We start from the raw sequence: 13,960 nt of genomic DNA on the forward strand, positions 1-13,960 counted from the left end.
TTTTTTTTTTTTTTTTTTTTTTTTTTTTTTTAGAGACGGAGTCTCGCTCTGTCGCCCAGGCTGGAGTGCAGTGGCCGGATCTCCGCTCACTGCAAGCTCCGCCTCCCGGGTTCACGCCATTCTCCTGCCTCAGCCTCCCGAGTAGCTGGGACTACAGGCGCCCGCCACCTCGCCCGGCTAGTTTTTTGTATTTTTTAGTAGAGACGGGGTTTCACCGTGTTAGCCAGGATGGTCTTGATCTCCTGACCTCGTGATCCGCCCGTCTCAGCCTCCCAAAGTGCTGGGATTACAGGCTTGAGCCACCGTGCCCGGCCCCAGTTGTTTTCTTAAAATGAATTCCTAGAAGTAGAATTCTTGTGCCACACATGTTCAAGCCTTTTTTTTTTTTTTTGAGATGGAGTTTCGCTCTTGTCGCCTAGAGTGCGATGGCACGATCTCAGCTCAGTGGAACCTCTGCCTCTCGGGTTCAAGCGAGTCTCCTGCCTTAGCCTCCCAAGTAGCTGGAACTACAGGCATGTGCCACTATGCTTGGCTAATTTTATGTTTTTAGCAGAGACAGGGTTACATTATGTTGGCCAGGCTGGTCTCAAACTCCTGACCTCAGGTGATCTGCCTGCCTCGGCCTCCTAAAGTGCTGGGATTACAGGCATGAGCCACTGCACCTGGCCTGGACATTTTTAAGGCTTTTCATACATATTGTTAAATTGCTTTCTAGAAAGATTATACCAATTTATCTTACCCTAGGTAGTATAAAAATTCCCTTTTCCCTGAATCCTTACGACTACCATACTTATTCATCCTGTGTATTTATTTTTCATTTTTTAATTTTATTTACTTATTTATTTTTTGAAACAGAGTCTTGCTCTGTCAGCCAGGCTAGAGTACAGTGGTGTGATCTCGCCTCACTGCAACCTCTGCCTCCCAGGTTCAAACGATTCTTCTGCCTCAGCCTCCCAAGTAGCTGAGATTACAGGCATGCACCACCATGCCAGGCTGATTTTTTTTTTTTTTTTTTTTTTTTTTTTTTTTTTGAGACGGAGTCTCGCCCTGTCGCCCTGGCTGGAGTGCAGTGGCACAATCTCGGCTCACTGCAAGCTCCGCTCTGCCTCCCGGGTTCACGCCATTCTCCTGCCTCAGCTTCCCAAGTAGCTGGGACTACAGGCGCACGCCACCACGCCCGGCTAATTTTTTGTAATTTTTAGTAGAGACGGGGTTTCACCATGTTAGCCAGGATGGTCTCGAACTCCTGACCTCATGATCCACCCGCCTCGGCCTCCCAAAGTGCTGGGATTACAGACGTGAGCCACCGTGCCCGGCCACCAGGCTGATTTTTGTATTTTTAGTATAGACGGGGTTTCGCCATGTTGGCCAGGCTGGTCTCGAACTCCTGACCTCATAATCCACCCACCTCGGTCTCCAAAAGTGCTGGGATTACAGGTGTGAGCCACCACGCCCGGCCCATCCTGCGCATTTTTTGAGCTTCCTCTCTGTGCCAGGCACTCTGCAGCAGTGAGTGGTGTGGTTCCTGCCTTCATGAACCCTGCCTTCAGTAAGTTTTTACAATCTCTTTAGTAAAAAAAAAAAAATTTTTTTTTTTTTTGAGGCGGAGTCTCGCTCTGTCACCCAGGCTGGAGTGCAGTGGTGCGATCTCAGCTTACTGCAACCTCCGCCTCCCAGGTTCAAGCAAATCTCCTACCTCAACCTCCTGAGTAGCTGGGACTGCAGGCGCATGCCACTACGCCTGGCTAATTTTTGTATTTTTAGTAGAGATGGGGTTTCAGCATGTTGGCCAGGATGGTCTCGGTCTCCTGACCTCTTGATCCACCGCCTTGGCCTCCCAAAGTGCTGGGATTGTAGGCGTGAGCCACCATGCCTGGCCTTCTGATTTTAACCTTTACCAGTTGGTAGTTACTATGTTTTAACTTGCATCTTTATTTTTATTTTTATTTTTTGAGATGGAGCTTTGCTCTTGTTGCCTAGGCTGGAGTACAATGTTGGGATCTCGGCTCACCGCAGCCTATGCCTCCTGGGTTCAGGCAATTCTCCTGGCTCAGCCTTCCAAGTAACTGGGATTACAGGCCTGTGCCACCATGCCAGGCTAATTTTTGTATTTTTAATAAAGACGGGGTTTCTCCATGTTGGTCAGGCTGGTCCTGAACTCCCAACCTCAGGTGATCCACCTGCCTCGGCCTCCCAAAGTGTTGGAATTACAGGCATGAGCCACCGCGCCCGGCCGCATGCATGACTTTTTTTTTTTTTTTTTTTTTTTTTTAAATCTTGAAGCGATGTCTCACTCTGTCACCAGGCTGGAGTTCAGTGGCGTGATCTCGGCTTGCTTCAGTCTCTGCCTCCCAGGTTCAAGTGATTCTCCTGCCTCAGCCTCCTGAGTAGCTGGGATTACAGGCACGTGCCACCGCACCCGGCTAAGTTTTTTATATTTTTAGTAGAGATGGGGTTTCACCATGTTGGCCAGGATGGTCTCGATCTCTCAACCTCACAATCCGCCCGCCTCGGCCTCCCAAAGTACTGGGATTACAGGCGTGAGCCACTGCGCCCAGCCGCGTGCATCATTTTTTATACTGCAGTGTATGAAGTTCAGGTCAGAGGCATGAGGACGAGATACACATATTTGAAGTTTGGGGAGTTATGGTGGCAATCAAGCCCTGGGACGGGGTGGGTGTGCCCAGGAGCATTTGAATAGAGGCTGAGGATAGAACTCTGGGAAATGAGGTTTAAGAGGTAAGTGGAAGATGAAGAACCTGAAAAGAACCATGTTGTTGAAAGGTTACAAAAATTAGCCAAATGTGGTGGCATGTACCTGTAGTTCCAGCTACTTGGGAGGCTGAAGTGAGAGGATCACTTGGGCCTGGGAAATTGAGGCTGCAGTGAGCAGTGATCGTGCCACTGCACTCCAGCCTGGATGACAGAATAAGACCCTGTCTCAAAAATAAAAAAAAGCAAAAACAAAAAAAGCAATCAGAGAATAGAAAACGCCTGGGGCTTCGAGACAATCAGAGCATTCAAATCTTGGCTGTTTGTTTATTAATGATGTGACATTACCTTTATTTCCTCATCTTTGGAATGAGAATAATATAGTTTACTTTATAACTTTATTTAGAGGTTAAATTGAAGTAATAGGGAGACAGTAGGGTATGTTAGTTGAGATAGGATATGAGTTTTTAGTGTCACTGTTGGAGTTTGGACTCTTGTTTTATCGTTTATTAGTTGCATGACCTTAGATAGCTATTCAGCGTCTGGCCCACCCTTTCCAAATGGCGACAATGATAATAATACCTTTCTCATGGGAAGGTTTCGAGATTTAAATCAGCTAAGGCAAATATTGTGCTTACCACAGTGCCTAAGTCATAGTAGGGACTAAATTTTGCCTTGATGGTGATGATACACATTAACATACATACATAGTGTCTCACATGCAGACTAGCACAAAGATAACTAAGTATTACTGCAGGCCTCCCATCAGAAGCTTCTGAATAAGAAGGAAATGGAGCTCCTTCACAGAAGATAGAACAGGAGGGAAAAAACTGAAAAGGATGATGCACATTGATATTGCTCTTTGGTATATATATCTAATGATGTTAGACAGATATTTCAAGGAATCCGTTTGCTTTAAGTCATTTATCCCAAGCTTGTGATAAAGGGAACTTTTTTTTTTTTTTCTTGCAGACGCATTCTCGCCCTGTTGCCCAGGCTGGAGTGCAGTGGTGTGATCTCGGCTCACTGCAACCTCCAACTCCCGAGTTCAAGTGATTCTCCTGTCTCAGCCTCCCGAGTAGCTGGGATTACAGCATGTGCCACCATGCCTGGCTAATATTTTGTATTTTTAGTAGAGACGGGGTTTCACCATGTTGGCCAGGATGGTCTCGAACTCCTGACCTCAAGTGATCCACCTGCCTTGGCCTCCCAAAGTGTTGGGATTACAGGTGTGAGCCACTGCACCTGGCCGATAAAGGGAACTATTTAGGGTGAACTTACATTTCTCTTATCCTCCAGGCAAACACAGAGCAGCCCAAGCTGAGTAGAGATGAGCAGCGGGGTCGAGGCGCCCTCTTACAGGACATTTGCAAAGGGACCAAGCTGAAGAAGGTGACCAACATTAATGATCGGAGTGCTCCCATCCTCGAGAGTGAGTCTGAGCTTCATTTCCTAGTGAACCGGCAGGATCCCAGGAGTGACTTGAAGACTTGGCTGTGTTGTTATTTTTATTGGGGCTTGAGTGGGAGAGTTTTGTCCTGGGATGTGCTTTGGCTCTCTTCTCATTCTTCTGAACCTTAGAAGTTTCTTCTTGACTCTTGGAGAGCATCTCAGGTTTAAGGTTACCATCTCACTGGGCGTGGTGGCTCATGCCTGTAAGCCAAATACTTTGGGAGGTCAAGGTGGAAAGATTGCATGAGCCTAGAAGTTCGAGGCTGCAGTGAGCTGTGATCACGTCAGTGCGCCACTGCACTCCAGCCTGGGCAACAGAGCAAGACTCTGTCTCTCAAAAAGGAAAAGAAAAAAAAAAAAGAAGGCTGCCGTCTCTTATTGTAACTAATACTCATCAGGGCACATCCTTGACTGTCCTTTGAGGATACTGCCACATTCCTATAAACCTCTTGACTGAAACCAAGGTTGATTTTATGATTGCTACAAGTGTCCGTTCCTGTAGGCCTCTGGAGAGTGCTCACATATTGGTCCCTGATCCCTTAACCTTCTATCTATCATCTGAGATGTGGAGAGGAGAGTCCAGATAACTATGTTGCACTTTTTTTTTTTTTTAGCCTGAGTTTTGCTCTTGTTGCCCAGGCTGGAGTGCAGTGGCGTGGCCTCAGCTCACTGCAACATCTGCCTCCTGGGTTCAGATGATTCTCGTGCCTCAGCCTCCCAAGTAGCTGGGATTACAGGTGTGTGCCACCACGCCTGTCTAATTTTTTGTATTTTTAGTAGAGACGGGGGGTCTCACCGTGTTGACCAGGCTGGTCTTGAACTCCTGACCTCAGGTGGTCCACCTGCTCGGCCTCCCAAAGTGCTGGGATTACAGGCATGAGCCACTGCACCTGGCCCCCCAAACATTTATTTAACCCCCTTATCCCTTTGCCCTAAATAAAGGAAGATCAGCCACTTGTTCTTTTTTTTTTTTCTTTTGAGACGGAGTCTCACTCTGTCACCCAGGCTGGAGTGCAGTGGCACAATCTCAGCTCACTGCAAGCTCCACCTCCCGGGTTCACACCATTCTCCTGCCTCAGCCTCCCAAGTAGCTGGGACTACAGGCACCCGCCACCACGCCCGACTAATTTTTTGTATTTCTAGTAGAGACGGGGTTTCACCATAGTCTCTATCTCCTGACCTCGTGATCCGCCCACCTCGGCCTCCCACAGTACTGGCATTACAGGTGTGAGCCACTGCGCCCAGCCTCACTTGTTCTTTCTCTTTCATCACAACAAAGAGTTTCATCCCTACACAAAGCTGTGGAGCAGAGACGCCTAGCTTTCCCTTCTTTTCTTTTCTCTCTCTCTTTTTTTTTTTCTGAAACAGGGTCTTGCTCTGTCTGTCGCTCAGGCTGGAGTGCAGTGGTACGATCATGGTTCACTGCCACCTCGACCTCCCAGGCTCAATCAATCTTCCCATCTCAGCCTCCCAAGTATATAGGCATGCATCACCATGCCTGGGTAATTTTTGAAATTTTTTGTAGAGACAGGGTCCTACTATGTTGCCCAGGCTGCTCTCAAACTCCTGAACTTAAGTGATCCTCCCATCTTGGCCTCCCAAAATGCTGGGATTAATGACATGAGCCACTGTACCAGGCCTGCTTTTTTAAATAGAAGGGCAAAAACAAGACTGGTTTGTTTGCAAGCGATAGCCCAGACAGAGGAGGGGTTTCCCCTCATGATTGACTTGGTCATCAGCTGAGAGCATGTGAAATGAAAACCCTACTGGTATGCTTTCCAGAGCCCAAAGGAAGCAGTGGTGGCTATGGCTCTGGAGGAGCTGCCCTGCAGCCCAAGGGAGGTCTGTTCCAAGGAGGAGTGCCGAAGCTTCGACCTGTGGGAGCCAAGGACGGTTCAGGTATCTGATGAGTACTTTCCCAGGATATTTCCCTGGTGTGTTAATTTCTGATGTCCCAAGTGGGCCATCTCAAGTTGAGGAGTGTGGTAAAGGTCGGGGGCAGAAAGACTTGGGAGCAGGGGAGGAGTTATACAGTAGAATACAGCAAAAGCTGAGGGATTAAATGAAAGCGGATGCAATTTAGATAAAGAAAATGTGGTATATATACACTAGAATACTATTTAGCCTTAGAAAAGAAGGAAACTTCTGTCATTTCTGATAATACGGATGAACTTGGAGGAAATTATACTAAGTGAAATAAGCCAGGTACAAAAACACAAATACTGCATGATCTCATTTATATGTGGGATCTGAAACAGTTGAACTCATTCATAGAAGTAGAGAGTGAAACGTTGGTTACTAGAGGCTGGGGGCAGTAGGTGTTGGGATGGAGAAAGGGGAGATGTTGGTCAAAGGGTACAAAGTTTCAGTTAGACAGGAGGGGTAAGTTTTAGTGATCTATTGCAGCAGTCCCCAGTCTTTTAGGCACCAGGAACTGGTTTCATGGAAGACAATTTTTCCATGGATGGTGGTCGGGGATGGTTTCGGGATGAAACTGTTCCACCTTAGATCATCAGGCGTTAGTTAGATTCTCATAAGGGGCATGCAACCTAGATCCCTCACATGGGCGGTTCACAGTGGAGTTCGCCCTCCTATGAGAATCTAATGCTGCTGCTCTTCTGACAGGAGGCGGAGCTCAGGCGGTAATGCGGGCTCTCTCACCTTCTGTGTGCCCCGTTCCTAACAGGTCACTGACCTGTACAGGTGCGTGGCCCCAGGGGTATAATCAGACGACCCCTGATTATACTTGATGTATATTTGAAAATTGCTAAAAGAGTTTTATTTTATTTATTCTTTTCTTTTTTTTCCTCCTGAGATGGAGTCTTGCTCTGGCCCAGCCTGGAGTGCAGTGGCGCCATCTTGGCTCACTGCAACTTCCCCCTCCTGGGTTCAAGCCATTCTCCTGCCTCAGCCTCCCAAGTAGGTGGGATTACAGGCACAGGCCACCACACCTGGCTAATTTTTGTAGTTTTAGTAGAGATGGGGTTTCGCCATGTTGGCCAGGCTGGTCTCAAACTTCTGACCTCAAGTGATCCATCTGCCTTGGCCTCCCAAAGTGCTGGGATTACAGGCATGAGCCACTGCGCCTGTTGTAGAGTAGATTTTAAGTGTTTTCACCATAAAAAGAAAAATAGGTGATGGATATGTTAGTTTGATTTAATCATTCCACAATGTATACATATAACAAGGCATTGTATCCCATAAATACATAAAATCATTACTTGTCAAAAATAAAGTAAAATTTAAAAATAAATAACAATGTATCCTGAGCCTGAAACCATATTAAAACCTAGAACTAGGCCGGACGTGGTGGCTCACGCCTGTAATCCCAGCACTTTGGGAGGCCGAGGTGGGTGGATCACCTGAGATTAGGATTTTGAGACCAGCCTGGCCAACATGGGGAAACCCCATCTCTACTAAAAATACAAAAATTAGCCGGGTGTGGTGGTGCGCGCCTGTAATCCCAGCTACTCAGGGGTCTGAGGCAGGAGAATCACTTGAACCCATGAGGCAGAGGTTGCGTTGAGCTGAGATCGTGCCATTGCACTCCAGCCTGGGCAACAACAGCAACACTTTGTCACACACAAAAAAAAGCAAAACCCCAGAACTATGCAAGTCCTTTCCCTGCTACCATGCAGGTTGCACTAAGGAGCTGAGTCAAGTAGAGATACTGACCAGTATCTGTCTAGCTCTGTTGACCCCGTGTTTGTGTATTTGTAGAGAACCTAGCTGGTAAGCCGGCCCTGCAAGTCCCCAGTTCTCGAGCTGCTGCCCCAAGGCCTCCAGTATCTGCAGCCAGCGGGCGTCCTCAGGATGATACAGACAGCAGCCGGGCCTCACTCCCAGAACTGCCCCGGATGCAGAGACCCTCTTTACCGGACCTCTCTCGGCCTAATACCACCAGCAGTACGGGCATGAAGCACAGCTCCTCTGCCCCTCCCCCGCCACCCCCAGGGCGGCGTGCCAACGCACCCCCCACACCTCTGCCTATGCACAGCAACAAAGCCCCCGCCTACAACAGAGAGAAACCCTTGCCGCCGACGCCTGGACAGAGGCTTCACCCTGGTCGAGAGGGACCTCCTGCTCCACCCCCAGTCAAACCACCTCCTTCCCCTGTGAATATCAGAACGGGACCAAGTGGCCAGTCTCTGGCTCCTCCTCCTCCGCCTTACCGCCAGCCTCCTGGGGTCCCCAATGGACCCTCTAGCCCCACTAATGAGTCAGCCCCTGAGCTGCCACAGAGACACAATTCTTTGCATAGGAAGACACCAGGGCCTGTCAGAGGCCTAGCACCTCCTCCGCCCACCTCAGCCTCCTCCTCTTTACTGAGTAATAGGCCACCTCCCCCAGCCCGAGACCCTCCCAGTCGGGGAGCAGGTAAGTGCTTGGAAGCACCTTTTTCCCTATCGTGCTGTGAATTGATTTTATCTTTTCCCCAGAGCACTGCTTGAAGACAGTAATTCATTTATTCATTCAATGGGTTTATTGAGTACCTTTTTATGCGTCAGATCTGTTGGTAGGGAAATAGCAATAAATAGAAAAGACAAAAAGTTCTTGTTTTGGACAGTCAAACTAGTAAAATATATAAATACATAGTATGTAGTATGCTTTAGAGAATTACAAAGCAGAGGAGAGGAATAAGATGTACTGGGGCGGAGGTCGGATGATGATAAATTGGAGCAGTAGGGAGAGAGTCAAGACAGTCCTTACTGATAAGGTGAAAATTTGACAAAGACCTCAAGAAAGTGACGAGTAAGCTTAGTAGTTATCTAGGAGAACAGCTGTTGCAGGCAGTGGGAACAACAAATGTAGAGGACATAAGGTAGAAGTATTCTTGAAACATTTTGGGGACAGCAAGAGGGCCTTTGTGGCAAGACTAGAAAGACTGAGGGAGGGAAGAGTGGTAGGACTTAGAGGTTGGAAAGCTGGAGCTGCAGGGGAGAACACTGCAGGACTTTGCAAAGACCTTGAATTTAACTTTGTGAGATGGGAAGCCACTGGAGAGTTTTAAACAGAGAAGTAGTATGATTTGACTCACCTTTTAAAAAGATCACTAGCTCCTGTGTTGATAACAGACTGCAGTAGGACAAAGGTGACAAAAAGAGACCAGTTACTGGGCTGTTGCAGTAAATGGCCAGATGGTTAGGAGTACTGCGAATTTGTGGGAAGATAGGTGTTTGGTTTGAGACAAGTGTGAGATGCCTATTAGGTACTCAAGAAGAGATAATGAATTGGTACTTGGCTATCAGACTCCAAAGTTGAGGGGAGAGGTCTCGACTAGAGAGACACATTTGAATGGTATTGAAAACCACATGCTAGATGAAGTCACCTAAGGAGTGAGTATAGATAAGAAGAGTCCTAGGAGGCTGAGGCAGGAGAATTGCTTGAACTCAGGAGGCAGAGGTTGCAGTGAGCCAAGATCACGCCACTGTACTCCAGCCTGGGTGACAGAGTGACGCTCTGTTTCAAAAAAAAAAAAAAAAAAGATGAGGGCTAAGCCCTCGCCCTCCTACATTAGAGGCAAGAGAGATAAAGAATACCCAGTGGAGGAAACAGAAAAGCTTCTAGTGAGGATGGAAGGAGAAAAACCAAGAATGTGATGGAGAAACTCCAAGGTAGAGTAAGTGGTCAGCTGTGCCCAGTGCTGCAGATGGGTCGGGTAAGTTAAAGGCCAAGAACTGGCATTGGTCATGGGACCCTTTGGAGTAGTTTCAGTGGAGTGGTGGAGGGCGAAAGTGAAAGCTTAATTGGAGTGGGTTCAAGAATGCAGGAATAGGAGGAGAGAAATTGGAGATAGCAATATAGAAATATCTTAAAGAGTTTGCTGTAAAGTCCAGGAGAGAGGGGTGAAGAGAAGTGAAGTGAATGTTGGAGGAAGATGTGGGGTTGAGAGTTGGTTTTTTTCCCATCCCAAGATGGGAGACCTATTTGTATGCTGATGGAATGAGTAGCATGAAACTTAGGAGAGAGGGAAAAAATTGAATCAGAGGAGAGGGAACAGATTGCCTGAATAATGACCTTAGGAGGCCAGAGGAGAGAGAATGTGATCCACAGATAAAAGGTTGGCCTTAGATAGAAATGTGGTTCTTCCGTAGTAACAAGAGGGGAGGCAGAGCATATAGGCTTAGAAGCAAGTGGGTAGGTGGGTGTAGTGGTAGAAGCAAGTGGAAAGTTTATTCTAATTTGCTTCTGTTTTCTCAGTGAAATGGAAAGCAAAAGCATCAGCTGTGATTGAGGCGAGGGAAGGAGAAGGCGAGTTGAGGAGAGAGAAGTGGCATGAAATGGTCATCTGGAGCATGGGAGTATGGGTGGATTAGGGAAATGTGCTCAGATAGGCAACCACGCGAAGGGCCCACTTGAGATTATGGGCCATACATTTCATGTGAGATTAATTAGTCTCATGTGTGTTCAACTGTGATTTGCAGGTACAAAATAAGAGTAGAGCTCTGTTTAACCAGTGTTAGCATGTTTTAGGCATGTGCGACTCTAAGGGAGAGTGAGGCAGGAAGGAAAGGGTGTATGTGAGGGAGTGATTGCAATAATGAAGCCTAAGCTGGGTAAGGAGGAAATTCAGGAACCCTGGAAAAAGAAGAGGTTGTGTAATCTCCTTATAATTAGCATAATTGAAATTTTAGAGTGAGGGGAGACCATGACAGCTCTCTGGGGCCTTATTGGACCTGGGAATTTTGGCTCCCATATCCTTGTATCATTAGACTTTGAGATATACCCTCCCCAAACAGCTTATCCTTTATTTATTTATTTGTTTGTTTGTGTTTTGAGACAGAGTCTTGCTCTGTCATCCAGGCTGGAGTGCAGTGGTACGATCTCTGCTCACTGCAACCTCCGCCTCCTAGGTTCAAGTGATTGTTATGTTTCAGCCTCCCAAGTAGCTGGAATTACAGGCAAGTGCCACCATACCTGGCTAATTTTTGTATTTTTAGTAGAGACAGGTTTTCACCATGTTGGCCAGGCTGGTCTCAAACTCCTGACCTCAAGTGAGCCACTGCGCCCAGCCCTTAGCTTTTATTTTAAAGTCAGTTTCTGTAGGTATAGAACATTGATTAAGGAGTTATGTCATGGAGTCTGGGCATGATGGCTCGTGCCTGTAATCCCAGCACTTGGGATTGGGGAGGTTGAGGCCGGCAGTTCACTTAAGCCCAGGAGTTCGAGACCAGCCTGGGCAACATAGCAAAACCCTGTCTCTACAAAAAATAATTTTAAAAAATTAGCCTGGCATGGTGGTGCATGCCTGTAGTCCCAGCTACTCGAGAGGCTGAGGTTGGAAGACCACTTGAGCCTGGGAGGTGGAGGTTGCAGTGAGCCGTGATAGTGCCACTGCACTTCAGCCTGGGCAACACAGTAAGACCTTGCCTCAAAGGAAAAAAAAAAAATGGTAAAGGTTATATTATTAAGTAACAAGGCATTAAAAGCCTATTAACCTGTGTGCAGCTGCTTTATTTGGTACACACAGATTTGTACTCTGGCAGCTGGCCATCTAACATAGGGCAGCCAAACAGTGGCCTGCTGCATTCCTGATCCCATATCTCCCTAGCTTTAGCCATAAGGAGGTAGTCCTAAGGTGGACCTTGATTCTGTAAAGTTCAGGTTTGACTTTTTTTTTTAACTTAGGGATTTTACAAAAGACTCTTATTAGGGATTTTACAAAGGACTCTTTGTCTGAGCAAAGCTCGTATCTTTCTGACCTCATCCAGGAATAGAAGAAGAGAAAAATGCAATTTCCGTGGGTTGAACTGAGTACTGTTAAATGTCTGCAGGCTTTCTTGCTTCCCACTTTTCCATTCCTTCTCTGTGATAGCTAGGGCTACAGGGTTGTTGCCACCATGTCTGGCTCATAAATTTTTTTTTTTTTTTTAAGATGAGGTCTGTGTTGCCCAGGCTGGACTCAAACTCTTGGGCTCAAGCCATCTTCCCACCTTGGCCTCCCGAAGCCCTGAGATTACAGATGTGAGCAATTGTACCTGGCTAGAGCAGCAATTCTTAAGAGTGATAAACTGGAAAAAAATTGAGGTATTTTAGTCAGAGATCATTTGAGTATTGCCTCAATTTGTTGTGTGACATTGGACAGATCGCTGATTCTCTCTTTTCTCATCTGTAAAATGTACATTTGAAAAGTACAGTGGGGGTAAGGCACAGAGGCTCACACCCGTAATCCTAGTGCTTTGGGAGGCTGAGGCAGGAGGATCGCTTGAGACTGGAGTTCAAGACCAGCCTGGGCAACATGGTGAAACCCCATTTCTACAAAAAATAAAAAAAGTAGGCCGGGTGCAGTGGCTCACGCCTATAATCTTAGCATTTTGGGAGGCTGAGACAGGCAGATCACCTGAGGTCGGGAGTTCAAGACCAGCCTGGCCAACATGGTGAAACCTCGTCTGTCTACTAAAATACAAAAATTAGCCGGGCATGATGGCGGGTGCCTGTAATCCCAGCTACTCGAGAGGCTGAGATAGGAGAATCGCTTGAACCTGGGAGATTGTGGTTGCAGTGAACTGAGATCGCACCACTACACTCCAGCATGGGTGGCTGAGCGAGACTCTGTCTCAAAAAATAATAATAAATAAAAATAAATTTTAAAAACCTAGCCAGGTGTGGCAGCGTGTGCCTGTGGTCCCAGCTACTTGGGAGGCTAGGATGGGAGGATCACTTGAACCCAGGAGGCAGAGGCTGCAGAGAGCTGAGATCACACCACTGCACTCCAGCCTAGGCAGCAGAGCAAGACCCTGTCTCAAAAAAAAATCCTAAAAACACAAAAACTAGTATTATTGGTTTATAGAGTTTGTTTCAAGAATTTTTTCTTTGCAGAGTAAAACACTGTCCATTTTTAAGGGAATTAAAAAAAAAATTGAAACCATCATACTTTTCTCAAAATTAGGGTTAATCTTGGATTACAAAAGGCTGTCTCCCATCCCAGGACTTCTTTTGCAAATTGTTTTTTTAGGGACTGGAGTTCTGGCTCTGTCACTTGAAACAGTCTTAAAACTGGATCTGGGGCCAGGCGCGGTGGTTCAAGCCTGTAATCCCAGCACTTTGGGAGGCTGAGACGGGCGGATCACGAGGTCAGGAGATCGAGACCATCCTGGCGAACACGGTGAAACCCCGTCTCTACTAAAAATACAAAAAATTAGCCGGGCATGGCAACGGGTGCCTGTAGTCCCAGCTACTCGGGAGGCTGAGGTAGGAGAATGGCGTGAACCCAGGAGGCGGAGCTTGCAGTGAGCCAAGATCGCGCCACTGCACTCCAGCCTGGGGGACAGAGTGAGACTCCATCTCAAAAACAAACAAACAAACAAAAAAACAACTGGATCTGACAAAGAACCCAGAAGCTTATTGGAGATAGCAGAACCTGGCTGGGATGAGGGAGGGAGCTGGAGGAGCCAAACAGATCACTCTTATCCTGCTCTATTTTGCCATTCCAGGTCATTTCATCAGTGTCACCTGCCTGGTGTCTAGCTGGTGCCAGTGTCCTTGTGAACCTGGCTAACCCTGTCTACCTTGCTGCCCTGGCCGGGGAGTAGATACAAATTCTCAGGGCCTTGAGGAATCTGGGTTTTCAGGAATATTTTTCGGGGCTTAAAGAAGCTTCTCTTAAAGAGCTTTGGTTTGAGTAGGTTTGGAATGAAAACAAGGCTCAGGCCAGGCGCGGTGGCTCACGCCTATAATCCCAGCACTTTGGGAGGCCGAGGCGGGCAGATCATGAGGTCAGGAGATCGAGACCATCCTGGATAACTGGTGAAACCCCGTCTCTACTAAAAATACAAAAAAATTAGCCAGGCGTGGT

The 13,960-nt window shown here is 47.2% G+C and overlaps 1 protein-coding gene across 2 annotated transcripts in view; it reads left to right on the top strand.

Annotated features, from left to right (window-relative positions):
- The window catches only part of WIPF2 (WAS/WASL interacting protein family member 2), a 68,753-nt gene that overhangs the window by 42,655 nt on the left and 12,138 nt on the right, over positions 1-13,960 (top strand). For both annotated transcript variants that reach the window (XM_050762758.1, XM_050762757.1), the window contains 3 exons: positions 4,012-4,144; positions 5,947-6,063; positions 7,885-8,541. In XM_050762758.1, coding sequence (XP_050618715.1) covers positions 4,012-4,144; positions 5,947-6,063; positions 7,885-8,541 — 907 coding nt within the window. The remainder of the gene's footprint in view (positions 1-4,011; positions 4,145-5,946; positions 6,064-7,884; positions 8,542-13,960) is intronic.

The sequence above is a fragment of the Macaca thibetana genome, chromosome 16 (assembly GCF_024542745.1).
Source record: "Macaca thibetana thibetana isolate TM-01 chromosome 16, ASM2454274v1, whole genome shotgun sequence".
Lineage (NCBI taxonomy): Eukaryota > Metazoa > Chordata > Mammalia > Primates > Cercopithecidae > Macaca > Macaca thibetana.